Source organism: Daphnia pulicaria, chromosome 4, assembly GCF_021234035.1.
Source record: "Daphnia pulicaria isolate SC F1-1A chromosome 4, SC_F0-13Bv2, whole genome shotgun sequence".
NCBI lineage: Eukaryota > Metazoa > Arthropoda > Branchiopoda > Diplostraca > Daphniidae > Daphnia > Daphnia pulicaria.
Window position 1 is genome coordinate 256072 of NC_060916.1, and position 25343 is coordinate 281414.

The 25343-nt window shown below is 41.1% G+C and overlaps 7 protein-coding genes and 1 long non-coding RNA gene across 10 annotated transcripts; 3 read left to right on the forward strand and 5 right to left on the reverse strand.

Annotated features, from left to right (window-relative positions):
* Nucleotides 1-105: 105 nt before the first annotated feature.
* On the forward strand, nucleotides 106-967 carry LOC124336513 (breast carcinoma-amplified sequence 4-like). The gene is made up of 4 exons (XM_046790351.1): nucleotides 106-244; nucleotides 308-379; nucleotides 440-655; nucleotides 716-967. Exons 1-4 carry the CDS (start codon nucleotides 152-154, stop codon nucleotides 812-814), a joined length of 480 nt encoding a protein of 159 aa, XP_046646307.1. The 5' UTR covers nucleotides 106-151; the 3' UTR covers nucleotides 815-967.
* Nucleotides 842-3627, reverse strand: LOC124336344. Its single transcript, XM_046790112.1, has 5 exons — nucleotides 3276-3627; nucleotides 1859-2333; nucleotides 1708-1783; nucleotides 1402-1638; nucleotides 842-1283 (listed from the first exon to the last, which is right to left on the reverse strand). Exons 2-5 carry the CDS (start codon nucleotides 2278-2280, stop codon nucleotides 1065-1067), a joined length of 954 nt encoding a protein of 317 aa, XP_046646068.1. The 5' UTR covers nucleotides 2281-2333; nucleotides 3276-3627; the 3' UTR covers nucleotides 842-1064.
* On the forward strand, nucleotides 3112-22811 carry LOC124336408 (glycoprotein 3-alpha-L-fucosyltransferase A-like). 2 transcript variants are annotated; one of them, XM_046790209.1, is made up of 5 exons: nucleotides 3112-3332; nucleotides 15655-15851; nucleotides 15926-16569; nucleotides 16645-17139; nucleotides 22513-22811. In XM_046790209.1, exons 3-4 carry the CDS (start codon nucleotides 16127-16129, stop codon nucleotides 16991-16993), a joined length of 792 nt encoding a protein of 263 aa, XP_046646165.1. In that variant the 5' UTR covers nucleotides 3112-3332; nucleotides 15655-15851; nucleotides 15926-16126; the 3' UTR covers nucleotides 16994-17139; nucleotides 22513-22811. The 2 variants fall into 2 exon arrangements, with proteins under 2 accessions (XP_046646165.1, XP_046646166.1); XM_046790210.1 differs by lacking the exon at nucleotides 22513-22811 and adding an exon at nucleotides 19606-19682.
* LOC124336197 lies at nucleotides 8132-10648 on the reverse strand. Of its 2 annotated transcripts, none has more exons than XM_046789906.1 (10): nucleotides 10389-10648; nucleotides 10226-10306; nucleotides 9984-10154; nucleotides 9722-9919; nucleotides 9502-9655; nucleotides 9301-9428; nucleotides 9074-9199; nucleotides 8826-8983; nucleotides 8486-8738; nucleotides 8132-8387 (listed from the first exon to the last, which is right to left on the reverse strand). In XM_046789906.1, the coding sequence occupies exons 1-10, from the start codon at nucleotides 10564-10566 to the stop codon at nucleotides 8290-8292; spliced, it is 1545 nt and encodes a 514-aa protein (XP_046645862.1). In that variant the 5' UTR covers nucleotides 10567-10648; the 3' UTR covers nucleotides 8132-8289. The 2 variants fall into 2 exon arrangements, with proteins under 2 accessions (XP_046645862.1, XP_046645861.1); XM_046789905.1 differs by having other exon boundaries at nucleotides 9722-9922.
* On the reverse strand, nucleotides 17830-18944 carry LOC124336603. Its single transcript, XR_006917111.1, has 2 exons — nucleotides 17936-18944; nucleotides 17830-17904 (listed from the first exon to the last, which is right to left on the reverse strand). It is a non-coding gene; the product is annotated as an uncharacterized LOC124336603 (long non-coding RNA).
* On the reverse strand, nucleotides 19235-21071 carry LOC124336240 (alpha-(1,3)-fucosyltransferase C-like). Its single transcript, XM_046789966.1, has 3 exons — nucleotides 20753-21071; nucleotides 20035-20666; nucleotides 19235-19976 (listed from the first exon to the last, which is right to left on the reverse strand). Exons 1-3 carry the CDS (start codon nucleotides 21062-21064, stop codon nucleotides 19628-19630), a joined length of 1293 nt encoding a protein of 430 aa, XP_046645922.1. The 5' UTR covers nucleotides 21065-21071; the 3' UTR covers nucleotides 19235-19627.
* On the reverse strand, nucleotides 21807-23217 carry LOC124336658 (alpha-(1,3)-fucosyltransferase C-like). The gene is made up of 4 exons (XM_046790444.1): nucleotides 23188-23217; nucleotides 22927-23067; nucleotides 22227-22861; nucleotides 21807-22149 (listed from the first exon to the last, which is right to left on the reverse strand). The coding sequence occupies exons 1-4, from the start codon at nucleotides 23215-23217 to the stop codon at nucleotides 21807-21809; spliced, it is 1149 nt and encodes a 382-aa protein (XP_046646400.1).
* Nucleotides 22694-25309, forward strand: LOC124336460 (collagen alpha-5(IV) chain-like). The gene is made up of 6 exons (XM_046790282.1): nucleotides 22694-22855; nucleotides 24043-24378; nucleotides 24445-24549; nucleotides 24624-24722; nucleotides 24810-24926; nucleotides 25040-25309. The coding sequence occupies exons 2-6, from the start codon at nucleotides 24183-24185 to the stop codon at nucleotides 25174-25176; spliced, it is 654 nt and encodes a 217-aa protein (XP_046646238.1). The 5' UTR covers nucleotides 22694-22855; nucleotides 24043-24182; the 3' UTR covers nucleotides 25177-25309.
* Nucleotides 25310-25343: the final 34 nt, after the last annotated feature.

A 25343-nucleotide genomic window follows, 5' to 3' on the forward strand; every position in this document is an offset into this window, starting at 1 on the left:
TATTATTCACGCTGCAGAGCTCAGATATATTTCGTTTACGAGTTGCACATTTGGCCGCTAGGTGGTTGGCTGTTTACAGATGGAAATGGGAGATCTGGTTTGTCTGTGATAATTCAAGTCGTAACTTTTTCTTTTTAAAAAACATTTCGAAATGCAATCGAATAAAGATAATAGAAAAGACGATCTACTAAACGAGTTGGCATCTGATTACGCCAATTATCTGGTTGTTGATTCCAATGATGAGGTAAGAGCTATCGCCAGAATCTTAACAACAACTCGAGTTTCAAGATTTATGTTTTTCGTTTAGTGGTGGAAATTGCAATCAGTCATCCAAAACCTGTCCTCGAATGTCGAGGAATTCTCATCACTGCTGGAGAGTGTAAGATAAAATTCATATCAGCAAATTTATCAAACGTCAATTTGATTGATGATGAAACAGATCAACGTGGACACTAGCCTCTGCGTGGATAGCTTGCTTCCCCACATTGTGGCTCACTTCAATCAAGTGAAGAAGACATTCCGCCAAATAGACAAACTAGAGTCTGCCGTCAAGAAGGTGGAAAAGAGTGTCAGCTCCATGGAGGCAGAGCTCAACACTGCCGAAACCTATCTGGAATCAGAGAGTGTGTTCAAGACTGTCTTCAAACCATTCCTGGTAACCCCAAAATCGTATACTTCATCCTGACCAGTCCATTATATTCATTCAACATTGCAGAAACCTTCTAATCCCACCAGCCCAGTGCCTCCCGTCTACAAGCCTGTCGACATATTCAAAACTGAGACCCTGTGGGTAGAGGATTCCAGCGCAGACTAAAAGGTTAACCATAGTTTCAAAAAAACATCATTTCCAAGAATTTATTTATATTATGACGCGTCATGGTCATATACACATTGTTGTACACAAGAGGGAGGGGATTTGTGGTCGAGATTTCTTTTTCTTTATAAATATACAAAGTAAGGCACTGTTGCATGGAAAACACTTTTTCTTTTTTTTTTTCTTTTTTAGCTTTTTTCGAATCAAGAGTCAGGCGATCGATAAAGTAAATCAAATAGAATATTTAAATTCAAGAATTCGATCCTTCCTGCTGATGTCCTTCGCGCCCGGCTATCACAGTCGCAGTGTTATTTGGGGGGAGACTACTTATGGCACTCGTTTGGGGTTCAGCAGCAATGATCGACTCTTCTTCTTCGACGACATTCTTCTCAACCGATTTAATGTAATCCCCTTCCACAAAGGGCGGAGGAAGCTCGTCCATTGTCACCACCACGACGTTATCGTAAGCCTTTAGATGTTGATGGAAGAAAATAGAAAAAGAATTCGATCAAGTAATTCCTTTCGGATTTTTATATGGCGGATCATAAAAATCTCTGGTGGGGAGGAGGTGCAATAAATGTTAATACCTGTTGTTGTTGGTTGGATTCCAGCTGGCCGGATCCTTCGCCCAAGACGTCGCTGTAGGAAGGAGGTGGATCAAAAAATCCGATCACTTCAAAATAGGAAGGCGGCCGTTGAATGTCGCCGATTGGAACGTTGCCAGGGCCTCTGACGTCATTTTCAATGCAGTAAGGACCTCCTTCGGCCATTCGCCTTCGGGCTTCTCTATGCGCAGATCGACGGCTGACACGGGACTGCTGTTTCTGATGTATTTAAAAAGATAATTCAATTATTCCTCGCTTTAAAAAAAAATATTCAAATTTGTTTTATACCTTGTGAACCCACCAGGCAGCCATGACGCAAATGAAAACTACCACAAAGACGCCAGCGCAAACGACAGCTCCCCACCTGTTTATTTATTCAAATTTATCCATTTTTAATTTATTCGAATAGCTGAAATTATCTTTTTTTATTAAAACTTACGTAAACTGATCGGCCAAGGTGACTCTGGACGATCCTCCGGAATGATTGGCTGAATTCATAGTGTTTTGGCTGGACGAGCCGCCGCCACGTCCGCCAAATGGCAATAGTAAACTGGGATTGAATTCCGTGCTGCTGGGCTTTGTCGGAGTCAATGGCGACGGATGGCCATCGTCATTCAAGTACGGGAGCAGCGGGGCCAGTAATTCTTCAACTGAGTCGCTGCTGTCGTAATTGACGTCGTACGTTGCCTGCCGGTTGGACGGCACCATCCCTTTGAAAATGGCCATGTTGATGAGTTTACTCAGACGGGCCATTTCCTCCCGGCTTCTCGACTGCTGGACATCGGTCGGACTGTCGGCATCGCCCCGGTTGAGATCTGATTGCAAGTCAAGAAATGACTTGTGGATTGCGTACAAATCCATGACGTCAGATTAATGAATCTCGTCGGTTATATTCCTGATGAAATAATATCCACCTAAAGAAAAAGAAATTTGAGTGTAATCGGCGGAAGGTCACGATTGGCAATGATATAACTTTCAAAGACATGAAAATTCTACGAGTGACGTCAACAGCAAAAGGCTCGAATGTAAAATGTATACGACACGGCTGCAGATCTCGTCGAATAAATTAATCTGACAAAAAAACCTGAATCAAACTTTTCCCCCTAAATAAGAAACTGCAGCCTGGAGGGTTTTTTACAACGGTGCACTAGGGCAAGAACCGAAAATCTCGTATCCCGACACACAACTTTCACTGAGAATCGCCGATATGTGAAAAATTCAAAGCAGCGAGAAGTAAAAAAATAAAAGCAGGACAACTCAGACAGACAACTTTCCCTCGTGTGTGTGTGTTTAATAATTACGTTTTACCTGTTGAATAACAAATGAAAGGGAAAAAAAGGAAAGGAAAAAATGTCGGCCGTTTAACATCCCATTACAATAAAAAATAAAAACGAATCGTTAACATTTAAGAAATAACTATGACAAACTAATGCGTCATTATACGGATCGTTTGTTTTTTGATGATTCAAACAAGTCTGAAGGGCGTTTTGGCAGATGGTCGGGGTTGAAAGGTTCCCATTACAAATTTTGAAAAACTATCGACGAGTTTAACGTTTCAATCAAACAAAATGGGTCTAAACAGCATCTAGCTGACGTGACCGCTGACCTTTTTTCGCGATTAAAAATTGGTTAGAATTGCAAAATAAACTTCGATATCGGATATCATCAAAAAATAAAGCTCAAATTTCGGTTATTTGCGTTCGTGCTCTTTAAAAATGTCGTGACACGAAATAAAAAGAAGAAATGCGACAGTGTTGAGAGGGGGTAGCTAACTGCTAAAGGGGTAGTAGGGGAAGGGGGTTAAAATGGCGTCTGCCAAAATAACCCTACACGCTTCACAGTACACACACACTAACCTCGTCGTCTTCACTCGCTGCAGGATTTTCTACTACACAGCCACTTCCAAAAAAAAGGTAAGTCAACTTTTTCTTTTGTGTAGATTTTGTGTTAAGAAAACACAATCTCAATTCGGTGTATTCCACTCGAACCAGAAATGATTTGTTGGAAAATGGCCAACGGAACTGAACGTTGTTGGTAGTCGGAATTTCTTGGTTGCCAGGCCACCACGCGTAGGGCACATTCACTTTAGCACAGTTAAACAAGTTTTAAAACTATAATTCTTTTTCGTTGTCTAATTATTAAACTGTGGCTAGAGCAACTAACGCGATGAATCGCTATCCATCGAGTCACTTTCTCAACTGAGCATTTGAGCTCGAGCTGTTTTCAGTTAAAAACCCAAACCCAACTCTGTGAAAAGCTTTTTTTTTATTATTATTCTCTCTCTTTCTCTTTCGTTTTCTTCACTTCTCTCCTTCTTCTTCTTATTCTGCTTTTCAAAGGCCATGGGAGAGGAGAAGGACCTTGTGGTTGTTTTTATTCTTGTGGGGTGGTAGGAGGTGGCGGAAATTGTGGGTACGACCTCCCCGTTTTTTAACGTCCGTTTCGTCTAATATAATCTTTGATGGCTTCCAAATGAAGTTTTATACTCGCAGGAATATCAGGTATAGAAATCGTAACGTAATACTAAAATCCCCCCACCAACTCGTGACGTAATCTGGTAAATCTGATACGCAAGTCCTTGTCAATTATTAGACGACTCAAAAGTTAATCCCCGCAGCTTATAATTGATAAAACACTACGACCTTAAAAAAGTTATTAGCTCATCACCAGTTGTCCTACATGTAAATTTTGATAAGAACAATTGATTAATTTAATTTTGATGAAGAAATAAAAAACCAAAATTTGAAATTTGAATTGCGTTGGGCAGAGTTCCCCACAGCCGCTAGGGATTGGTTGGGATTTTTCGGGTTTTTTTCTTACCTGGTGATGACGTAGTCAATAGCCTCACGTACGTACCACGGGTACCAGGCACCACCAGGTACGACGAGCTTCTTTTGTACACTGTTGTCGACACCATTTGTTGTTTCCTTCTTCTTCTTTTCGTTTACTTTCTTCTTCTTTAACTTTTTCCTTCGCTACGATAAAACCGGCAGCCCGTTTCGACTTTGTGCAGGCTTGTACACTACACTGTATAAATTGTTGCTACACACCTTCATAAACCTCGAACAGACTATGATCGTTTTTTCTTTTTCATCTCATATTCTCCAAGTCGGATTTCTCTTAATGTTCGAAAGCGGAAAGAAAATTGCGTCATTTTAATCTAAACGGAGCGCCGAAAATTCGGATTCTTTGACTTGTTGCGGTTTGAAATTCCCGCGTCGATTTATCAGAGTGTGATGGATTGTAATAGTTGTAATGAATCTTCAATTAGTTGTTTGAATTGTAGCTTCATTTGAAATCATTTCTCTGCTTTTAAAAATGGAGGGTAGCATTTTTGGCAGGCCATTTTGCTATGCAACATTTTTTGGCCGGGAGCCGAGTGGTCCAACTCGCGTGTGTGGTACACAACAACAACAGTGGTAACACACTAAATATAGCGATTAATTCACGAAAATTGACTGCACCAGACGACAGGACGCGGAAATTTAATTTATTTTTCCTTTTAATCGAAAATCCCGCCAGAACTATTACGTATTTTCCCGCGTCCGCTCTCTCTCTCCCGGGGGCTGATATTGAAACAGCCGGATATCCCATTGCGATTGGACAGTAGCCTCAGCATCCGATCATTTTGTGGTTTTTTGATGTTTGAATTCGATATCATATCAAAATACCCCGAGGCTTGCGCGTCACATTATTTCGGGACTGGTGGAGTGCAGTCGGGCGTGACTGGAAAACCTTGATCGACTCGACGCAGCTGAATATTTCCAGATGGCACCAGTTGATTACCCAGTGCGACGCAGTTTCTCTTCTTTTTTTTTTTTTTTTAATTTTAAATTAAAATTTTACACGCCGAAATTTTTTATTGGGTTAATGTCGAGAGTTTCCTTACGATTTTATACGAAATGTCGAGATAACAATTTTTTTTGGTTTTTGGTACCCAGTCAGATCCGGTAGGCTAAAAAATTCCCGAGCAAAAGATTTTCCTTTTTTTATAATTTTTGTAACCGACGCTGCAACTAATTTAGACACGTCACACGGTTGGCTGGTCCGGGTCAACTCAGTTTTTTTTTTTCTAAATTCCCGCAAAAGCCTTCGTGTCGTCAATAATTACAACATTTTTTTTTACGAAACCCAAACAAAGAAAAATGATGTGAACAATTTCTTTGATGAAGAAATTTTTTCCCCTACAATTCTTAATTAGAATTTGTTTTTTACAGTTATTCAAAAAGTTACAAGTTCCCAAAACGGAAATAAAAACTTTCCAAATGTTTATTTTTTTTACTCCCGCTTTTGTCTCGTTTTAACTGATGTCATCCCACCTGGGCTTCATTAGAGACCTAACAAATATTTCGTCACATCTTCCAAACTATATTTCTCAAAAAAAGTTTCTACAACTCTCTGTGTGTATAGTGAGAGAGACTTTCTACCAAGATCACAACGGAAAGTGAAATTTCTTTTCGTATCCTCGTTAAAAAAGGACCGAACAAATAGTAGAGCGCCCGGCCCCAGATGTCCCATTTATTTGTGTTCCGCCATTAAGCTGCGAAAAAAAGCATCAAATGAAACGACGACATTTTCACCTTCAGCCAAAAGAAATCTGCTGGGCCAGCGTCCGCACGTTTGAAAGTCTTGCAGTTATTCTATCCCCCCCACCGCCGCCCTTGACCCCCATCTAGAGCTTCAAAAGTCTCTAAAATTACGAAATGTGTCAGGAAATGTGTGTAGTACCCAACGGCGGGAGTTGCCAATTTGAAAGGAAAAAAGACGCAACAGATTTTTCCCTAATAATTACCCGTTGAAAAGCAAAACAAAGCCATTGCCTTTTCGGTTGCTTGTGCTACTTTTCCAACACTTTTGGTTTCGGTTGATGGTCGGGAAATATTCGGCTCAATGTCATCCTCCCTCTTTTGTTTTATTTTCTTTCCACCCCTGACTATACTACTCGGGTCTCCTTGGGCGCGTTCTCACGTGTCACGCTCGTCTATTCCGCCATGTACGAAAGAAAATTCCTGTCGAAAAAATTCCCAAATGGTCGATTGTCAGTCTCTGATTTTCCGGGCGAAAGTGAACAGACCCACACACACAAAATCAACATGTGGCTCATAGTTGGGAAAGGAGACCTCAATTGGCTTTCAGTCAACAATAGCGTATTATCGAGTCTGTAATTTATACGCATGTAGTATATAGACATCGTAAAGATGCGGGGGAGACTGCCTGCCACTGGCGCACTTGATTGAGACTTTGTCGTGATTCTCTCACGTCACGTCTTACTTTTTTCCCAGCCGTTTTGCTCGTTTGAGTGACTCACATCACGCCAGAAAAACTTTCTTGCAGTTTGTTTTCTCATTTCTAAACCGATTCAGGTTGCCCCGTTTGATATACTAAAGATCATTGCACTAATACTTGAAAGATAACCTGATAACGGCGAATCGTCTGTCGGAATTTATCCCGTTATTTAATTTAATTTGACAGCAGCTGTCGCATTTGCCGTACAAATGCGTCTAATATTTTGAGGTTCGAGGTTTTTTTTATTCCGGATGGATCGGGCCCGTTTTTGTTGGCACGCACGCCGAGACTATACGCGCTTATGTAGACCGAGTGTTTTCCCGATGACGGATAGTGTCGAGATATACATTTCTGACTAAAAATAGGCTAATTCTTTTTCGTTTTTGAATACCAAACTTTCTCAGAAAAAAAGAAACTACGCTCGTTTTTTTTTTATTTTCCGGCTATTTTTAACGACTTTATCTTTTTACGGTCACGATTATTTTCGTGAAGAATGTAGTATATACTATCCTTCACATTTTCGCGCTTCTCATTTCGAATGTGACGTCCAACACCTCGTTTATTGCATTCAAAAAGATATACAAGTCTAATTGTTTTTTCTTTTCTTTTTCTCATGCTGGTGAAATTATTGGGCAGTAAATTTCAAATTTTTAATTATATTTTTTGAAAAATCAAATTTTCTGGCTTACTGGCAACCCTACCATTTCACCGTTTCAATCACACTTATTTCAGATGCCTGTACGCTAGGCGGACATTTTTTTTTTTCACATGCAAATAACACATTTCGGGTAGTATAAACCTGTATGCGCGTACATATGGTAGCGGTTTGGCACATTCGTGAAGGGGTCACGACGCAACGATAAAAGCGTATCACATTCATTTCACCTCGATTGTGTGTCGTCTACAGGCGCTTCTTCTTTTCTTTTCAAAACGGTTTCCTACATTTAATTTCGTTCCACCTTGTCAAACTTTTTCTGGGTTTTTGAAATTAAGCGCGCAATTTGAAAAAGCTTCTTTTGTTTTCGTCCCGATTATTTTTTGGAAAGGGGAAATTACTTTTTTAAGTAATAAGAAGGTGGAAAAAAAAATGTCCTTGTCTGGATTTTTATCTTCCTCTTTGTTGCGTAGATCACTGGGTCCATTGTTGCCGTTTTGAATTTAAAATCGAGCACAGAGATTTCAGTGGCCATAATTGATGAGGGTGCGCACTCTATGTATACGTGGCCTACTATCTCTTTCGACTTCTTTTTTCTTTAAGTTCTAAATTTAAAGTTGAACTGGTTTTTTTGATTCGCCCCCCAAAAAAATGTCGAAGGTTTCTTGGCGACATTCCTCCCGATAGGATCGAATTGCACTCGCCCATTTGACACAAATATTTGTTTGTTTAAAAAACAATTTTTGGCTAATGATTTGACTGCAGGAAATGTGAGATAACGAACAATAATTTATTTGAGAATTGAGTGGTGTTTGAGAAACAACCAAGTACTAACTAAATCGTCCTTCAAATGTATATGTACACGCAGTTCTGAATATGGTCAGCAACAATCGAACGAAAATAACCTTGTCGCTGTTTGATTTGAAAATTCAAAATTGGACGAAATTCAAGCAGAACCCGTTGTTGCTTCCGTCACCCGTTTCGGCTCCGTCGGTTACGTATCGAAAATGGAACGGTTTGAATTTGGCTATGTGCAAAAGGACAAAAAAACAATAAAATTAGGTCATTCGGACGTTCTAAAAATCAAATTCTCAACGCAACCGTGAGCGGCACGGTCATTATTACAGCAAATGGGCGTCGATATGGCGGAGCCGGGCGTTGGATTGAGTCGATTGCCGCAGAATCGATCGTTGAAATTGCCCAAGACGTCGAATCCTCCGAGGAAGAATAGAAAATCGTTGGCACATTGGCTACCGGCCGCCACGCCGCTCCCGCCCGCGCTACTCGTCAATCCCCCCACGGTAGCCAGTCGACTCAAACTGAAGGCCAGGCCGCCGTTGGTAGTCGAACATTCGGTCAGACAATGAGTGTTTGGAACCTTCACCAATATTTCCATAAATGGGTAAAATTGACAATTAGTTTTCTTCCCCTGCAGGGTCGTCAAAGGGAATTGATTATCTTTTACCTGCTGATTGGAGCCGACTAATTCTGTCCTGAAGCAAATTTGGTAGTCCTGATCGGCCAATTGCCTCTGCGAGGTCGTACTGGCCGCCACATCTTTCCAATTGAAGGATTTCACTGTGCCCGTGCTCTCTGTGATGTACTGCAGGCAATTGGGCGGAGCTTTTTTCGTGTTTTTGAGTAGCGCGGGAAATTCAAACGGTTTTTTTTTTAAAATAATGACGCCACTTAGCGTAGGGGTAGAGATATTACCGAGATAGTCTGCGTCGCAAGGCAGCAAACTGATTTTCATCCGCCAGGAGCGGTCGATGGTCGGCGCCGAACCGATGCTGAAGATTAGCTGGATGTTGCGGGCCGTTGATTTTGAGGTCAGGTACACTGTAAAAATTGTTTTATTTTTATTTTTAGGAAATAAAAGAAACGGGAGTTCGTTCTTTATATTTTATTTTCTCCTGTCCTTTATAATGGAAACTTTTTACTGTGTTGTCGGGAATTATCTCCGCAAATGGGCGGAACGGTGTTAAGAGATCCGGCCACTCTAAAGACATCCGTCGAGCAGACTGATGCCGTGTTGGGTTGAGCGATGGAAAACATGTCGAAATCGAGCCTATTGTAATACAATTTCATTTCGACACAAATTCAATTTGATTAAACATTTAAAAAGATTGAAAAAAACTGACCGAACTTGGCAAATAGATTGCAAATTTTGGCGGATAACTCCCGTGTTCAAATGTAGGGCCATGACGCAAACGGAGCCCGAGTCGACACCAAACAGCGGTGATTGCCAGTAAGTATTATTGGCCACCACATTAGCCGAACAGGTAGTCAGAATCTCTGCCAGAATGTGTTTCGATTATATTTTTAAAATGTTTAAACATGGAGGAATGTTTAAATTTTTACTGTTGATGATGCAACACGTTTTGGTCATGCTCATCCGGTGCATGCAGGAGCCACTGGGTGTGCCGCCAATGGCTGCGCAAATCGTTGTCGATAGACAAAGCCCTGGCTCGGTGTGAATCGAATAGCACGGTACCAAATTCCAGAAACTAATGTCCATTCTCGGCTGGAGATGTTCGACATCGTCAGGCCCGCCTTTAACTGCTGATTGCAAACACATTTTTAAGAGATGAAATTCCTTTTTTGCTATTTTAACGACACCCACTTGAACTGGAGTGCCGATCGATGCTGTTGGACAACATCGACTTAAGCCATTTGGTCTGCAAACTCTTTCCAATCCTGCCCATCCATTTGGTCTTTTTCACCGTTTTCAAATAACGGTCGAAGATGGAATGAAGGCGGGGCACATCGAATTTCTGCATCCACTTTTCGTCATCTTGATTTGAGGTTTAAAAATTCACTTTGAAAGATGAACCATTGACACTTTTTGATTTTTTAACATTTTACCTTCTATGGCCGTTCGAGGTAATTCCAATCTGTCGATTTGATTGGTTTTGCGATATCCCCACCGCCAATATTTGTGACCCGCTATCCAAAATTCCGATTTTTAAATGTATAACTCTTTTCTTCTTTCTCCGAAACGATGTTAAACACCAACTGTGTAGTATACCTTTAGTGCTGCCGCGATGCTCTGCAGGTGCTGTGACGGCCGTTTGATTTTCGTGTCCATCTCGGTCGGAGGATTTGCCGATGGTATCGCCAATTGACAGCGAGCCAAAGAGTAGGAGACTAGCACACGAGAACACGAGGATGGCGTGATGAACCGATGCGAGCAGCAGTCTAGTCATCGCGCACGCTCAGGCTGAACTCAACTTAACGAAGGCACCTCTTCACTAAGACGCAGGTAGAAGCCGAATGTGTGCGTCTATCCATTTTGCATTTGCTCATATACATGAGCGCTCCGCTCGCTCCGCAGCCGGCAACCAGCAGAAAAATAAAAGACGAGCCATAGCCCCAAAAGTCAACCGAAAATTGCAGTGTGTATGCATCCAATCCCAAAAATGGAACTACCCACACAAAACTGTAGATTTACGACGGCCCGTCTAGTAGAAATGAAAAAAACTGAATTTTTTGGCAGTAGAAACCAAATGTGTCATTATTAACAGAAGCAACAACAACAACAACAACTCTGGCATGCTAAAAATTTGTTATCGACTGGAGAATCTGAGTTTGTTCCACAATCATTTCTAGCTCCGTCTGATGGTTTCAAATCTCTATATATGTGCATAGGGTTGTGTTATCATTATTATTCAGACAAGGAAGAGGTTCATCGAGGTTGTGGCCCCTCTCTATTTGACCTAGCGACCCCGTTAGTTATTGTCATAGTCGACAAGTCAGGAAACTAATGATGGCGATCGGGCCCAGAGCTCTCCCGAGAGTTATGCATATGCAAGTTGGTTGTAGACAGTCTAACTGTGTATATTTTTTGGGGTTTGAAATTTGTTATGGAAGGATGGCAGTGTTGGGGTCCTATCTGATGTAGCCCGGAGGTCATTCACAAACGTAGCCGTCATTGCCTTGTTCGTTTATTGCCCAAAATACTTCTCCGGCGATGGTATATGACCGACAACAACATCCACCATCCTTATAGTCGTCATTTTTCTGTGTTGGTCTACATTTCCTTGTTTTATTATGTCCCCACTCAAAGAAAAATCCTGACGGGGGATTTCGCATTAGACTTGCTAAAAATATCAACGAAAAACAAATTATTAAATTGATGGGATTTAGGATAAATTTTCCAGGGGGGTCAATATCTATGGAATGTACAGTGTGTTTTCCGGGGGCTTTTCTCGTATAGCTGTAAACATCATATTTTTCAAAAGGCAAAAAAATGGGCTTCCATTTGTTTGAAAATGGCCGTGATTGGACGTTTGGGGAAAACGGACGGCCACAACACAAACACAAATTTGTATGTGTAATATTAGCCCCTTCTTTTTTCTTCTTTTCTTATTATTTTCTTGTTTGAAAATATTTGGCCGCCGGGATATTCCCCGCTGTTTTATTCATTTTAATTTGGAGGGTCTCTCACCTGGCCAAACACACATTTATTATTCCCGTCAAAATGAATTTCCTTTTTTGATTTTTGGTGGGTTTACTCTCGAAAAAGGAAAATGATGGGTTTTTTGTCTTTTTCTTTTCCTTTTTGCGACTTTGAAATTCAATAAGACACACGTAGAAATTACCTGGGCAATGCATTTATCTATTTTTTTGATGGATCATCAAAAAAGTTGTTTTTATTTGGGGAATCAATGAAATCGTGACGTCCGTTTTTTGTTCCCGCTCCATCGAGGTCACGTCCGAATCTGCGACTAAGAAATCTCGCGTGATAAATCACGTAACAATGATTGTCGGTAAACACATTTTTAAGTATTGTTGGTATATATGGGATAAGTGATACGTCGTTAGAAACGCTTGGATAAATATGGATGGAAAGTGTGTCAATGAAGAGAAAACCGGAATAGGACAGGTATCCGCACCGTCATATCCATTCCGGATAAATTCGGGTGAATCGGGTCAAGAACACATTTTTTTTTTTTTTTCAACCAGAGTGGATTTAGGAAGCTTGTAATTGTTTTCAAATTAAGAAAAAAAGATAATTTAGTCTATAATTAAATCAGAAATCAGTATTGCGTTCGTGGAAATTCAAATAGATTCTTGGAATTAACTCATTACGTCATTTAATGGTGAGATAATAATTGCAAATATTCTAAACGACCGTGAAGTCCAAATTCCACCTAATATTATTTTTTAAAAAAGAAGAAATAGGGATGGATAGAAAAAAAGGGTTTAGAATCATTCCCCCACGTCCATCGTAGACGCCATTCTTCGCTTCAACTTTTTTGAAGGCGTTCCCGCTGAGCATGCTTGACACGTATATGCGGGCTAACAAGAGTTATAGCTCTTCACGATGGGCATATGTACACTAGTTACGTGTTCACGAGTACCTGGTCTTTTTTTTTATTTTATTATTTTTTCAAATTTGCCGGTTTTTTTCGGCAGTCGTCAAAGGCGCCAGCCATGTCCAAATTTTTTGAATGTTTGACCATTTGGGTAAAGAGTAGGAGAAGAAAAAACTTCCGTTTGAAACGACTTGTGACGCCGGCCAAAAGTCCATGTGAAACTCGCCTCTGGCCATTTTAGCGCTCGGCGATTGTTTATTTCACGGCGATTCAGATTTTTGTTTAGTATTCAACTTAAGAATTGGGTTGTACAGTTTTGTAGCGGTTCAAACACGTGTTTTAATCCAGGAATAGACTTCCGAGTGCAATGTCATTTAATCCGTCCATCAAGATGAGCTCCCTCTGCTGTACTATAATCGTATACATCCAAGTTCATCAACCAGGTAATGAGTCTTATGTTATTCACAAGCTGTTTTTTCTAAAGCAGGTGATTACGACTCGTTTAAAAGAAAACCATTTTCGGCTGTACACTTTTGGCGGCGTGCAAAAGCAGCTCATTGGGATTATTATTACACAGCTCGCGGAAGAAAACAAAATAGGCTTCCGGAAGAAAAAAACATTTTTGAATATGGCGCGCCGCTTGGTAGTTTCTCCGACCTGGAATATTTGTTGCGTTATTCAAATAAGCCAACACATTTTATTTTTATTTTTTTTTAAATTCTAAATATTTTTTTTAACGAGAAATTCCCGCCCTAAAAAAACAAAAATGTCAACTCCTGTTGATTTTTTCTTTTTCTATTGTACGGAACACGGAAAACCTTGCGTGACTGTTGGCGTTTTTCTGACGTTATCCTTTTGTTTAGGCTCTGTTCCCTCTTTTTTTGGTTTATTAGCGCCGGCTATAATTACGCATAATCCGAGTTATTAAAGCCCAAACGAGAAATGGATATAACGACAGAAAAGTCAAACTCTACATTTTCTCATTTGGGTTATTATTATTACGTCACGGCATTGTGTGTGCGTATGCGTATGCACCTGGAACACGGAACATGTGTTTGTTCCGGCGCTCATTTTTTGGAGAATTTTCTTATCGCATCGCAAAAGTCCATATACGGCGTTATTATCTAGTAGACATACGTATAATGTGTGTCTGCCTTTAAATTTATTTCTTACCTTCCAAACCATGCCCGTTGATCTGTAATGTATCGTCGATTTATTGCACGAGAACAATTCCCCCAGCATCACCGCATGGGGTATATATACACAAGCGCATAGATTCGACCTGGCCCAAGATTTTTTTCAAAAAAATTTGCATAACAATATGGCAACGGTTTTTTGTTTGGTATTTGTTCGGATAGGCCCTTAGCCAAATCTAAAACAACCATGAAAAATTCAAATAAATTGCGCATTAGAGAAACTCGGCAGCAGCCTCGTCATTATTCATTAAAAGAAATTGTTTTTTTTTTAGGCCGGAACGCCCTTTTTTTTTTAAATTCGGGAAATGGCGGGACACGATTTGAACTTTGGAGGATCCCAAAGTTCATTATTTGGTTTCCCGCGTTTCCGTCTCCAGTTGGAACTAGGGGGGAAACCGCGGTCGGAAACAGATGATCTGGTTGCGGGTAGAAAACCTTTTCGTGTCTTTTTGGGCGACGACGACGCCTACTGTTGAAACAAGGAACAATTCACGGCAGATGCTCAACCGCCAATTATATGTGACTGGAAGTTTATAAATCGTGCACGTGTGATGTGCGCTCACATACGCAGATGGTTAATAGGCCCGAAAAGGTTTTCTGTCGAACGGGAAAAAAAAGTCGTAAAATGAATATCCCGTGTACCGGTTCTTTTTTTAAAAAATACCAATTTTAATTGATATGACATTTTTCGAGTCTTAAATAAATAACGGCTGACCTGAAAGTGTGTCTTTTATGGTTTTACTTAACAGGTTCAAAGATTTCAAAAGTTCCTGAGTAATTTTTTTCTATTTATCTTTCTATCCAATCACGCGCTTTAGGTTCCCTTGTCCGGAGAAATCCGGATGGGCTGGATAATTGTTGAGATGGGCTCGTTGATGATGGGTGGCTGCATGAGTCAAAAGAAGAAAGAACCAGACGGATCGGTGGATTAAAAGTCGAAAAAGGCTTTGTATTATTTTTTAAATTTTTTCTCTCTCTCTCTCTCACGATTTTGACGAAATTCGATGATGAATTACAGCCGAGCATCAAAATTACCGCTTAGCTTTTATTTTTCGAAAGATCGTGACTCTGTTACCACAGTGGAGCCATAGTGTAGACGCCCATCAAGATTGAGGTTATGCCTCTATAGTAGGTATTGTTTTTTGTATCTGTTCAAATTTCAAGGTGGTGTGTGTGTGCAACGTACGATGACTGGGTCGCACCTTTCGTGCTATTTTCCAATGTCCGGGATATCCAATTCCATCGACGTCATGAATTCCAGCCGGAGTTGATTCACGAGGATTGCCGCGCCAATTAAGTGGGGGCTGATTTTTTTTAAAGTACTTGGAAAAAGTGACGTGTCAATCAATTTATTATGACTCACATAAGTCTCATTTAATTTGGAGTGATTGATTGGGTGGAGGAGAAAGTATTCACCAGTGTGTTGGGCCTGGGGTAACGCGTGACTGGGCTGCCAAATGAATCAGAGGAGAGAAGAAATGAAAAGAAAATAACTTAGAACTGTCGAAATATTCTTATCCAAGTGAACACACATGATAAGGCTTATAGATTTGAGCATATTGACTGGTTTGATCCTATCCTCGGGCAGTTATTGTTGCGTAACGTGTTGACGTTTGAGCAGATAAGGTAACATCGACGGAGATGAATGATAAGGAGCAGTTTTGTGCAACTGTGGTGTGATACAAGTTTGGATTTAGTTTGACGGTGGTGCCGACTGAGATGATGATGTTTATTCAAATCAAGATGGTTCAGTTGAAACGCTACAAATTCATTTTGATAGGATTGGCGTTGTTTGCGGTGCTGCTCGTCTACTCGCAACTTCCAAGGCGATTCTTCTCAGTCGGCGGAATATTACGAGGACCCTTCAAACTGCCGCCAAAGTCAAACGCGACGGGCGAACGCTACGAACTGGTGCACAAATACGAGCAGGAGAGACTGCCCGATGTGGTTTTCAAACGGATACTCTTCTGGAATGACGTAAGAACCTCTTTTGACTTGAAACGTTTTCATCTAGTTGATAGAAATGAATTGTATTATCATTTTTCAATTAGTATTTCGGGATTCCTGATTATCAAGTTGGACTCGGCCGTGATGCCCTGCGCAAATGGGATTGCCCGGTATGGCAGTGCGAAATTTCCAACGATCGCACCAATGTCCAGGACTACGACGCTGTCGTCTTTCACTTTCGCAGCTGGTCTCAAAGAGATTTGCCACAACGTCGGTCACCTCACCAGCGCTACATTTTCTGGGCTATGGAGTCTGCTGCCTGGACGGAATACATGGACACAAGTCCGATGGCCAATTTCTTCAACTGGACCGTGACTTACCGATGGGACTCTGACATGGTTAGGCCTTACGGCTATGTCAAACCGATTGGAAATGTACCACTTCATCCAAGTGAGAGTCAAATGAAAGAGTATTTGCCCAGTTGGAAAGTGAATTACGCCGATGGCAAGACGAAAATGGCCGCTTGGTTCGTTACCAACTGCCACTCGAAAAGCAGTCGAAACGAAATGGTCCAGGAACTGCAAAAGTACGTGCAAGTGGACGTGTACAGCGGCTGTGGAACCTTGTCGTGTCCAAAGAAACCGGGCGAAGATGCTTCGAGTGAAGAGTGTCTGGCCATGGCGGCGAAAAACTACAAGTTTTACATGGCGCTGGAGAATTCGCTGTGTCTCGACTACATCACTGAAAAGTCAGGAAAATCTCTTGCCATGATTGACTTATTTAATCAAAGAATTAATTTTTTTTAATTCGTTACTTCATTCAGGTTTTTTGGAATACTTCATCGCCCGATAGTCCCGATCGTTTACGGCGTTCACGACCACTACGATCAAATTGCACCGACCCATTCCTTCATTAACGCGGCCAAATTTGAATCTATGAAAGAATTGGCCGACTACCTGATTCTACTCGACAAGAACGACACGCTGTACAACGAATATTTCTGGTGGAAACCTCATTTTGAGGTGCGCTACACTCAAAAGGACATCAACGTTGGCGCGTGTCACTTGTGCGCCGCTCTCCACAACACGACACTTTCGCCGAAAATCTACGCCAACATGACCGACTGGTGGGAAACTCAATCCTACTGTGTGTTTTCGCCTCTGATCTCCTGAAGCTGCCCAATAAAAGGAGAAGTGAAATGTCGCGATGACGAGGGGAAGTTGAAAGAAAAAGTGATCGTCGACCGGTACAGTTGGTAGAAATTCGGAAGAAGGAAACGGAAGGAGAAACGTCCGTTTTCTACTTCCGCCAAATCTCGGTAAATAACTCCGATTGTTTCACTTTCTCTAGCTTCTAATTTGGAGTAGTAAAACTACAAAGTTACCCAGCAATGAACGATGGAAAATAGTAATTTCTTGGTAGTAAAAAAGGGGGGCTCGATAAGGGTCTATTTCCGACCCAACAACAACAATAGAAATCGATTATTTGTTTGTTCATCGCCAACCTTGGAAATCCTTTTTTCTATATGCGATCATGCGTTGTTGTTGTTGTAATATCCGATAGTAAATAGGAAATTTACGCAGGAAGACGCCCAAGGTTTTTCTCATAGCTTTAGGCAACTCCCTAGAGTATCGAAGAGTAAACAAGTTTTGAACACTGTTTCACATCACATGTTTTTTCCAAACGATGAGCTAACATGCAATAGTCTTTTTATGGCCTATTTCATTTTGTTTTATATTCGCGCTTTTTTTTAAAATTTAAATCAGTACCAATCAGAATGGGGGGGGGATTTTGAAACGTGCGAAACTGAGCAATCGTTGTTCTACAAAATTTCGTCAATATTTCGTTCATCATTGACAAATTTTTTTTTGCGGTAAATGCCAACCGCTGAATTTGCGAAGAAAACACGAAATCAGAGAACAAAAAACCCGCTCGCCGTGATTGCAAATGCCTGGAATTTTTTGGCCACCGTGTTTGGAAGAAACCTTGATTTGTTTTTTCTCTCTTGTAAACCGCCTTGTTGTAGCGGAATTTCCCTGTTGGAAATTTAGCATCGGTCCAATCGATTGAAATTTCAAGGACTCTACACGATGTTGAAAATTTGACGCAAACACCCGAAATCAAGTGATACAAAACCCTAAAATCTTGTAAAAACCGAGCGGCTGATGGGAGAGCGAAACAATAAACTGAATGATGCCCTTGATTGTGTTCAGCAATAAACACGTTTTTTGGTTTTTGGTTTTTGTTAGTATGTTGTTGCTAGTCAGCTATGAATCTGAACGACTCTCGCTTAGATTCTGTCGTGTCCTTGGCTATTTTTTTTTCCGATACGGGTAACTACGTAATTTGGTATCGACGTCATCTTTTCTTTTCCGCAATCAAATGTTAAAGGCCTTGGCAGTGAAACGAATCATCAGCTAATGTCGATGTTTATCAGTTCTCACGTTTTCACGGTTCGACTCGTTGACAATCGCCCACCTTTGATTAAAGACCTTGTCCAATCATTCGCTCACGAATGTTGAATATATAACATTCTATTGTTGAACCAATTTGATCGTAAAATGGGTCAACCGATAGCTAAGAAAACAAGTGATGTAATGTCAAACTGCAGATTATCCGCTCGACAAATCGTGACGCTGATTTTGTAACCGCGATATTGCGGCAAGTGCGATTTTATTTTGTTTCCAATGTTTTTTGGAATTTTCCGGCGTCGTAGTAACTCCCGAGGGGGGCAAATTAGGCATCAGTGCGGTTGTTGGAAATTTTCGCACCGCCAAAAGGGATCAAACCTCAATCATGCAAGATATATTGCGGCCGATTATTCCACCAACATAAAAACATCGGTGTTTTCCAGAAGAAATGGAAATTCATTTCGCCAGAGGAATCGAACAAGTTGGACATGTGATGGACGTGAGTCTTTTAAACGTCACTCCTTTTAAAATGGTGATGTCATCCACAGATCAAATATTTCTCTTGGCTGTTATTAAGTGCATGACTAGTCCAAGACAAACCGGTTTAGAGATTGATAAGTTGATAAGTTTCCCCCCACAAAGAAACACCTCATTAGCCTTGAACGACAAAGACTATGTGGTTAATTGATACTCAAACGAAAGTAAACGTACTACGAAGATGAATTTTATGTAGCTTCTCGTGTTAAACTAAATACTCAAATTTGTGGTCCGGATTATTGTCGCAAGGGCAACAGCTGTGACCACCGACTCAAAAGTTTCACATCTGAGTAAGTTTACCTTTTTTTCAATTTCAAAATTTGCGCCAAGTGGTAGCCACCTGTTGGGAATTTTCTAGGTAGCAGACGATTCGTTCCTGTCACAATATAATCGCAGTCTCGGACCATAGAAGGCTTGGTGCACGTGCTTTTGTGGCTGATTATTTGTCTTAAAATAGTTTTTTTAAAACAGTGTCTTTTAACCCTTGATGACAATCGATTTATCTCGACTGTTGCTTCCCAGCAATTTTATTCCAAGTATGGTAACTGACTTGATTTTTCTGAACTCCTTTGTCTTGTCCCTTTTGCCAGTTGGGAAGTGTGTGCCTCATGGCCACTGAATTAGCAACGTCATCACTGTAGATAACTCGAATGGCAAGGACATGATTCGAGGTCGCAATTAAACTAGGCTAACGAAGAAAGTACAGAGTGACTAAATCTTACATTACTTGGGAATTCCCATTTCCTTGTCAGATTTCAAAATCCCAATCCAAGAAGTGGCTAATGATAATTTCCCGTGACCCATTTGTGAATTTTAAATGTTCTTTTTATTTGCAGATAACATCGAGGTATGTACACATCAGGATATGTGAGGTGAGTCTGCACACTTTGATTTTGTTTCCCACCATTCGGTCATGTCCCTGTAGATTTTCGGTGGTAACGTCGTATTGTGGAGAGCGGCACATAGATGGCACATGCTTTTGTTTTTGTCCTTTTGACTGTATCGCACCTCAAAATGAGGTTTCCACCAGAAATATTCGTTATACAACGTGTCATTCTTGTCGAGAAGGATCAGGTAATCAGCCAATTGTTTCATAGTTTCAAATTTCGCAGCGTTGATGAAGGAATGGGTCGGTGCAATTTGATCGTAGTGGTCGTGAACACCGTAAACGATCGGGATGATGGGTTGATGAAGCATAGCAAAGAACCTTGAAAAAGAAAACAAATATTCATTATTTAGTCGTTCAAAAAGATTTCTTTTGATACTTTTCAGTGACGTAGTCGAGACACAGGGAATTTTCCAGTGACATGTAAAATTTGTAATTTTTGGTTGCCATTTCTCGGCATTCGTCTTCCGTGTTCCTCGGGCAGGTCATCGTTCCGCAGGTTCCGTAAACGTCAACACGGACGTGCTTTTGTAGCTCTTTGACCATCTCGTTTCTACTACTTCTCGAGTAACAGTTGGAGACAAACCAAGCTGCCATTTTCGTTTTCCCATTCACGTAATTGACTTTTGAATTGGATAAATACTCTTTCATTTGACTCTCACTTGGATGAAGTGGTACATTTCCAATCGGTTTGACGTAGCCGTAAGGGCCGACCATGTCAGAGTCCCAACGGTACGTCATCGTCCAGTTGAAATAATTTTCCATCGGTTTCATGTCCACCATGTATTCACGCCACGCTGCAGATTCCATAATCCAGCCGATGTAGCGCTGATGGGGTGATCGACGTTGTGGCAAGTCGTTCCGGCTCCAACTGCGGAGGTGAAAGACAACGGCGTCGTAATCCTGGACATCCGTGCGGTTATCCGAAGTCTCGCACTGCCATACCGGGCAATCCCATTTGCGTAGGGCATTTCGTCCGATTCCAATTCCGTAATCTTTGCCTCCGTACGCCTAAATATGAAAACAACATTTGCTTTTAAAAACATATCGGTCTGGGTTATTTTTCACGTCTAAGCGATTTTTAAGTATTCTATTACGTCATTCCAGAACAGTATGCGTTTGAAAGGTGTGTCAACTTCTGGCGGTCTCTCTTGCTCATAATTTTCCATCACTCTGTAGGGTTCGAGAGTCGTTTGTAACACGAGTGGATTTGGCATCGAGACCGTCGTCTCATTTTCGTGTTTCCCTTCGTTTCCGATGGAATTGAAATGTTTTGGCACTTTATTTGAAAACGATTCAACATCAACGTTAATATTCTCTACCCTTTGGCTTTGCTGCACGAAATAGAATTGCCACACTAGTAACACAACACCGATTAGGATGACGTAAGCCCCTCGACGTTGAAGCATTTTCGTCCTAGCGAAAATTCAGAATCGTCAAAATGTCTTTAATGTTCACTTTTGAAACGATACCTTTGCTCCACGTACCTTAAAAAAAATGTCACTATTTGATATTTTCCATGACTGTCCCTTGCACTATCCAAAAGGGAACTGAAGATAAAGTGTCATAAATTCTCGTTGAAAAAAGAAACATGTGCATTAGCCTTCTGTTGCCAGCTAGCTGCTATTGACACGCTAACGCTGTCTCATAAATTTAGACGATAGGGTGTGTTGGTGGTTATAATCTTCCCAGTCAAACAGGTGCTGTGTTCGGTTGGTTCGGATACCTGTTTCGTTGCTTTGGCTTTGGCTACTTTAGCCAAAATAAATCCTTTCCCTTCAAAGTCGAGTCTTGCCAAAAGACTGTCGTTGCGACGCCAGAGGTTGTTGCCCATCGGTATTTCGATTGGCCAACTAAGCTAAACGATCCTTTTTTAGTAGTCGATTTTGAAATAATTGGAACGTCCGATACAAAAATAGATTTGTTATTTTTAAATTCGGGATATTCCCCGTTAACCACGAAATAATTGTACACTTCCTCGTCTATTCTTTCCTTGTTTATTCTTGTGTGCTTTGGCATATTTTAAAACTGAATGAGATAAACCATACTGCTTGGGCTCATACATGTATGGACAGATAAAACAGAGATAACAAACGCTTGTGGAGGTTTTTCTCCCCAAACAGTTTTTAGTTTGTTTTGCTGTACAATGTTTCAGAATTTGGGTGTTTGGCAGTAGGATTGGTTTTCCCACCAGTCGGTCATGTTTGCGTAGATTTTAGGCGGTGACGTCGTGTTGTGGAGAGAGGCGCACAAATGACACATGCTTTTGTTTATGTCATCGTTAAAGTCACACACTTTAAAATGAGGTTTCCACCAGAAATATTCGTTGTATAGCGTGTCCTTCTTGTCGAGTAGAATGAGGTAGTCGGCCAGCTGTTTCATATTTTCAAATTTTGCCGCGTTGATGAAGGAATGCGTCGGTGCAATCCTATCGTAGTGGTCGTGAACGCCGTAAACGATGGGAATGATCGGGTATTTCATCATGGCGAAAAACCTTTGATTTTGGTTTAGAATAAATAATTGATTAATTTCTCATGTTTTAACGTACAAATGTAAAATTTTGATTGATACTTTTCAGTGATGTAGTCCTGACACAGGGAATTTTCCAGTGCCATGTAAAATTTGTAATTTTTGGCTGCCATTTCTCGGCATTCGTCTTCCATGTTTCTCGGGCAGGTCATCGTTCCACAGTTCCCGTAAACGTCAATTTGCATGTGCTTTTGCAGCTCGTTAACCATCTCGTTTCTTTTACTTTTCGACAGGCAGTTGGAGACAAACCAAGCTGCCATTTTCGTTTTCCCATTCGCGTAATCGACTTTTGAATTGGATAAATACTCTTTCATTTGTTTCTCATTAGGATGAAGAGGTACGCGTCCATGAACCGGTTTGACGTAACCGTAAGGACTGACGATATCAGAGTCCCAACGGTATGAAAACGTCCAGTTGAAGAAATTGACCATGGGACTATTGTCCACCATGTATTCGCGCCACGCTGCGGATTCCATGATCCAGCCAACGTAGCGCTGATGGGGCGACCGACGTTGCGGCAAGTCGTTCCGGCTCCAACTGCGGAGGTGAAAGACAACGGCGTCGTAGTCCTGGACATCGTTGCGGTTGTCCGACGTTTCGCACTGCCACACGGGACACCCCCGTTTCCGCAAGGCATGGCGACCAATTCCGACATTGTAATCTTTGCTTCCGTAAGCCTAAAAATCAATCATTTGCTATCGTAACCGCGTGAATCTACGTACTGCTTCTAATAGTCTAATACCTCGTTCCAGAACAGAATTCGCTTGAATGGTGGGTCGATTTGGGAAAGACTTTCCTGGTCATATTTTCCCATCAGTTCGTAGCGTTCGTGAGTGTAGTTCATCAGCGACGGTCGGTTCAAAGACCGCGTTCCTGTAGTTGCCTTGATTTTTAAATATTGCCAACAGGATTGTCCGATTAAAAGCCCAAACCCCGTCAAAAGCAAATATTGAAGTAGACGTGATAAATTTGCGTTCGATATTTTCTGCCTCCAACGACGTACTGGACCGAAGTAAGTTGAACAAGTGTTCATGTTGAACGAGCCGCTCCCCAGATCAAGATAGGTTCAATCACGAAACAATGACAAGTAGAACTGAATTCTTTTGTCCCAGTGATTAGGTGAGATTGCGTGATTACGTCGAGTCTAATACTGCTCAGTAAATATGTGCCTTTAAGGACGTGGATGTGTACACAACTGTGGCTTGATAGGCCACGCCTCGTGCACTACATTACGATTTGTTCGTTCGCAGCTTTGCATATGGCTTTAATTACTTTCGTCGACTTGTCAAGCTCTAGATTTTTATGTCACTGTTGTGTAATTGTATGTAACTACACTGCACAGGTGACAATTCCCTTCGGATTTGAACAATTGAACTTTGTATTAGAATTCCAGTGAACGAAGCAATAATCAATCGATTGAATGTGAGCCCTCCGGCAGGAAATCTCTTGACCATCTTCCACGTCTTGTATCCGAATATAGCTTTTTTTTTCGATTTCAAAACAAGCGCGTTTAGAATTGTTTATAGACTAACAAGACTATGATCTACTGCTAATCGATTGCAACCTTGACATTAGGGACTATTTTGGTTCCAGCAGTTGCGAAATCTTGCAGTGTGCGACAGATAAACAGTTAGAACAATAGTCTGCCCTGGTCTCCAAAGTACTGTATACAATCCATTCAAAGAAACACCAACATCGTCGTCACGTCAAGCTCAGTGCTCACCTTATCTTGTACAGATATTCCCGTATAAAAGATGGGTAGGAAGAAGAAGTAGGAAACAAACAATCGAAACCATGCAATCGACCACTTGAATACTATTTTTAAAACACGGCGAATAAAATCGACTCTTTTTTTTAGAAATTGACAGATGCTGGAATGCTGAGCGATTACATCTCTAAAAAAAGAGTACTTCTACTTGGATGTCGCTGCATCCGTCCATTACAGTCGAGTATAAAACAAGGGCTCAGTTCGGTTACATGGAAGAGTAAACTGGTAAAATGTCTCCTTCTTTCCTGCTGAGCGGTTGTTTTGTTCTCGCTTTCTTGGTCGCTTTAAGCATCGGCCAGTACGACCAATTCCTGCTGAATCCTGTTGCTTCCGATACAGGATGTCCGGAATTCCCTAATCCATTCTTCCAGTGTTATCGTCCGATGCAGCCTGTCGAAATCCAAAACCGCAGAGCTCAGCAGAATGGTAAGGACACTCATTTCATACTTGAACTAATTGTTTGTTAAACTAAAACAATTTTTCTTTTTTAAGATTTCATCGATGCAGTCCCGAAAATTTCGTATCCATTGCCAACGTCGGGCAGTGATTTGGATCCATTTTCAAATTCTCCAAGATTTTTTCATCATATGAAGCCTGGTAGGTCTGATATTTACCTAATATTGTGCAGTTGTATTCATTTAACTATGGTATTTCTCACTGTAAAAAAATAGGGGCGCATTGGTTCGATTGGTCCCATGGGACAAAACCGCACGATAAGAAGCCGATTGTCAAAGGACCTGCAGGTCCACCTGGACCTCCTGGTATACAAGGTGACTTATCAATCTCGTTTGCCAACAATTGCGTGGCTAAGTTCCCTATAGATTGTTTTACAATAAATTAACTGTTTGGTTTTATAGGCCCACCAGGATATAAAGGAAAAGGTGGACCTCCAGGCCCAAAAGGATCCGATGGAATGACAGGTTATAAAGGAGAAAAAGGAGATACCGGATATCCAGGAACTCCTGGCACACCAGGTAATACCAACTGATCCGCATGAAATTTTTAATTTTCTGGTTGTTGCATACGGCGTAAACTTCGGAAGTCTGTTATTATTTATTTATTATTGTTTACTCATTACTGTCTATAGGCGAGAAAGGAGTTATGGGATACCCAGGTCCTCCAGGTCCTCCAGGTCCTAAAGGAGAGCCATGCGATTGCTACGTGTACACAACAACAGTGCCCTCGACAAAGGCTACGGCTGCTAGATCTTTAACAGGGCGTTAAAGAGATTCCCTACTTAATTGAGTATTTGTTGGTTTCCCAAAATGGTAGTAATAGTCACTGTATGCGGTGCTGGGTATATATCTATTGTTATTTATTATCATTTACTCATCATTAAACAGTTTAAGTCCGTATGTTTCGGTTCAGCTAAATAAATGATTTTAACTTCA

What these genes read in the sequence shown, in the direction of transcription:
- LOC124336513 (XM_046790351.1), top strand. Translation starts at nt 152, where the DNA reads ATGCAATCGAATAAAGATAATAGAAAAGACGATCTACTAAACGAGTTG. An exon ending in TCTCATCACTGCTGGAGAGT is followed by an intron (nt 380 to 439) that starts GTAAGATAAAAT and finishes ATGATGAAACAG; the next exon opens with ATCAACGTGGACACTAGCCT. An exon ending in CTGTCTTCAAACCATTCCTG is followed by an intron (nt 656 to 715) that starts GTAACCCCAAAA and finishes TCAACATTGCAG; the next exon opens with AAACCTTCTAATCCCACCAG.
- LOC124336344 (XM_046790112.1), bottom strand. Translation starts at nt 2,280, where the DNA reads ATGGATTTGTACGCAATCCACAAGTCATTTCTTGACTTGCAATCAGAT. An exon ending in ACCTTGGCCGATCAGTTTAC is followed by an intron (nt 1,784 to 1,858) that starts GTAAGTTTTAAT and finishes ATAAATAAACAG; the next exon opens with GTGGGGAGCTGTCGTTTGCG. An exon ending in AATCCAACCAACAACAACAG is followed by an intron (nt 1,284 to 1,401) that starts GTATTAACATTT and finishes CAACATCTAAAG; the next exon opens with GCTTACGATAACGTCGTGGT.
- LOC124336197 (XM_046789905.1), bottom strand. Translation starts at nt 10,566, where the DNA reads ATGACTAGACTGCTGCTCGCATCGGTTCATCACGCCATCCTCGTGTTC. An exon ending in AACGTGTTGCATCATCAACA is followed by an intron (nt 9,656 to 9,721) that starts GTAAAAATTTAA and finishes ACATTCTGGCAG; the next exon opens with AGATTCTGACTACCTGTTCG. An exon ending in CATATCGACGCCCATTTGCT is followed by an intron (nt 8,388 to 8,485) that starts GTAATAATGACC and finishes TTTTGCACATAG; the next exon opens with CCAAATTCAAACCGTTCCAT.
- LOC124336408 (XM_046790209.1), top strand. Translation starts at nt 16,127, where the DNA reads ATGGAGTCTGCTGCCTGGACGGAATACATGGACACAAGTCCGATGGCC. An exon ending in CTCGACTACATCACTGAAAA is followed by an intron (nt 16,570 to 16,644) that starts GTCAGGAAAATC and finishes TACTTCATTCAG; the next exon opens with GTTTTTTGGAATACTTCATC.
- LOC124336240 (XM_046789966.1), bottom strand. Translation starts at nt 21,064, where the DNA reads ATGCTTCAACGTCGAGGGGCTTACGTCATCCTAATCGGTGTTGTGTTA. An exon ending in GCATACTGTTCTGGAATGAC is followed by an intron (nt 20,667 to 20,752) that starts GTAATAGAATAC and finishes TTTCATATTTAG; the next exon opens with GCGTACGGAGGCAAAGATTA. An exon ending in CTCGACTACGTCACTGAAAA is followed by an intron (nt 19,977 to 20,034) that starts GTATCAAAAGAA and finishes TTCTTTTTCAAG; the next exon opens with GTTCTTTGCTATGCTTCATC.
- LOC124336658 (XM_046790444.1), bottom strand. Translation starts at nt 23,217, where the DNA reads ATGAACACTTGTTCAACTTACTTCGGTCCA. An exon ending in GAATTCTGTTCTGGAACGAG is followed by an intron (nt 22,862 to 22,926) that starts GTATTAGACTAT and finishes ATTGATTTTTAG; the next exon opens with GCTTACGGAAGCAAAGATTA. An exon ending in CAGGACTACATCACTGAAAA is followed by an intron (nt 22,150 to 22,226) that starts GTATCAATCAAA and finishes CCAAAATCAAAG; the next exon opens with GTTTTTCGCCATGATGAAAT.
- LOC124336460 (XM_046790282.1), top strand. Translation starts at nt 24,183, where the DNA reads ATGTCTCCTTCTTTCCTGCTGAGCGGTTGTTTTGTTCTCGCTTTCTTG. An exon ending in CCGCAGAGCTCAGCAGAATG is followed by an intron (nt 24,379 to 24,444) that starts GTAAGGACACTC and finishes TTCTTTTTTAAG; the next exon opens with ATTTCATCGATGCAGTCCCG. An exon ending in AGGAACTCCTGGCACACCAG is followed by an intron (nt 24,927 to 25,039) that starts GTAATACCAACT and finishes TACTGTCTATAG; the next exon opens with GCGAGAAAGGAGTTATGGGA.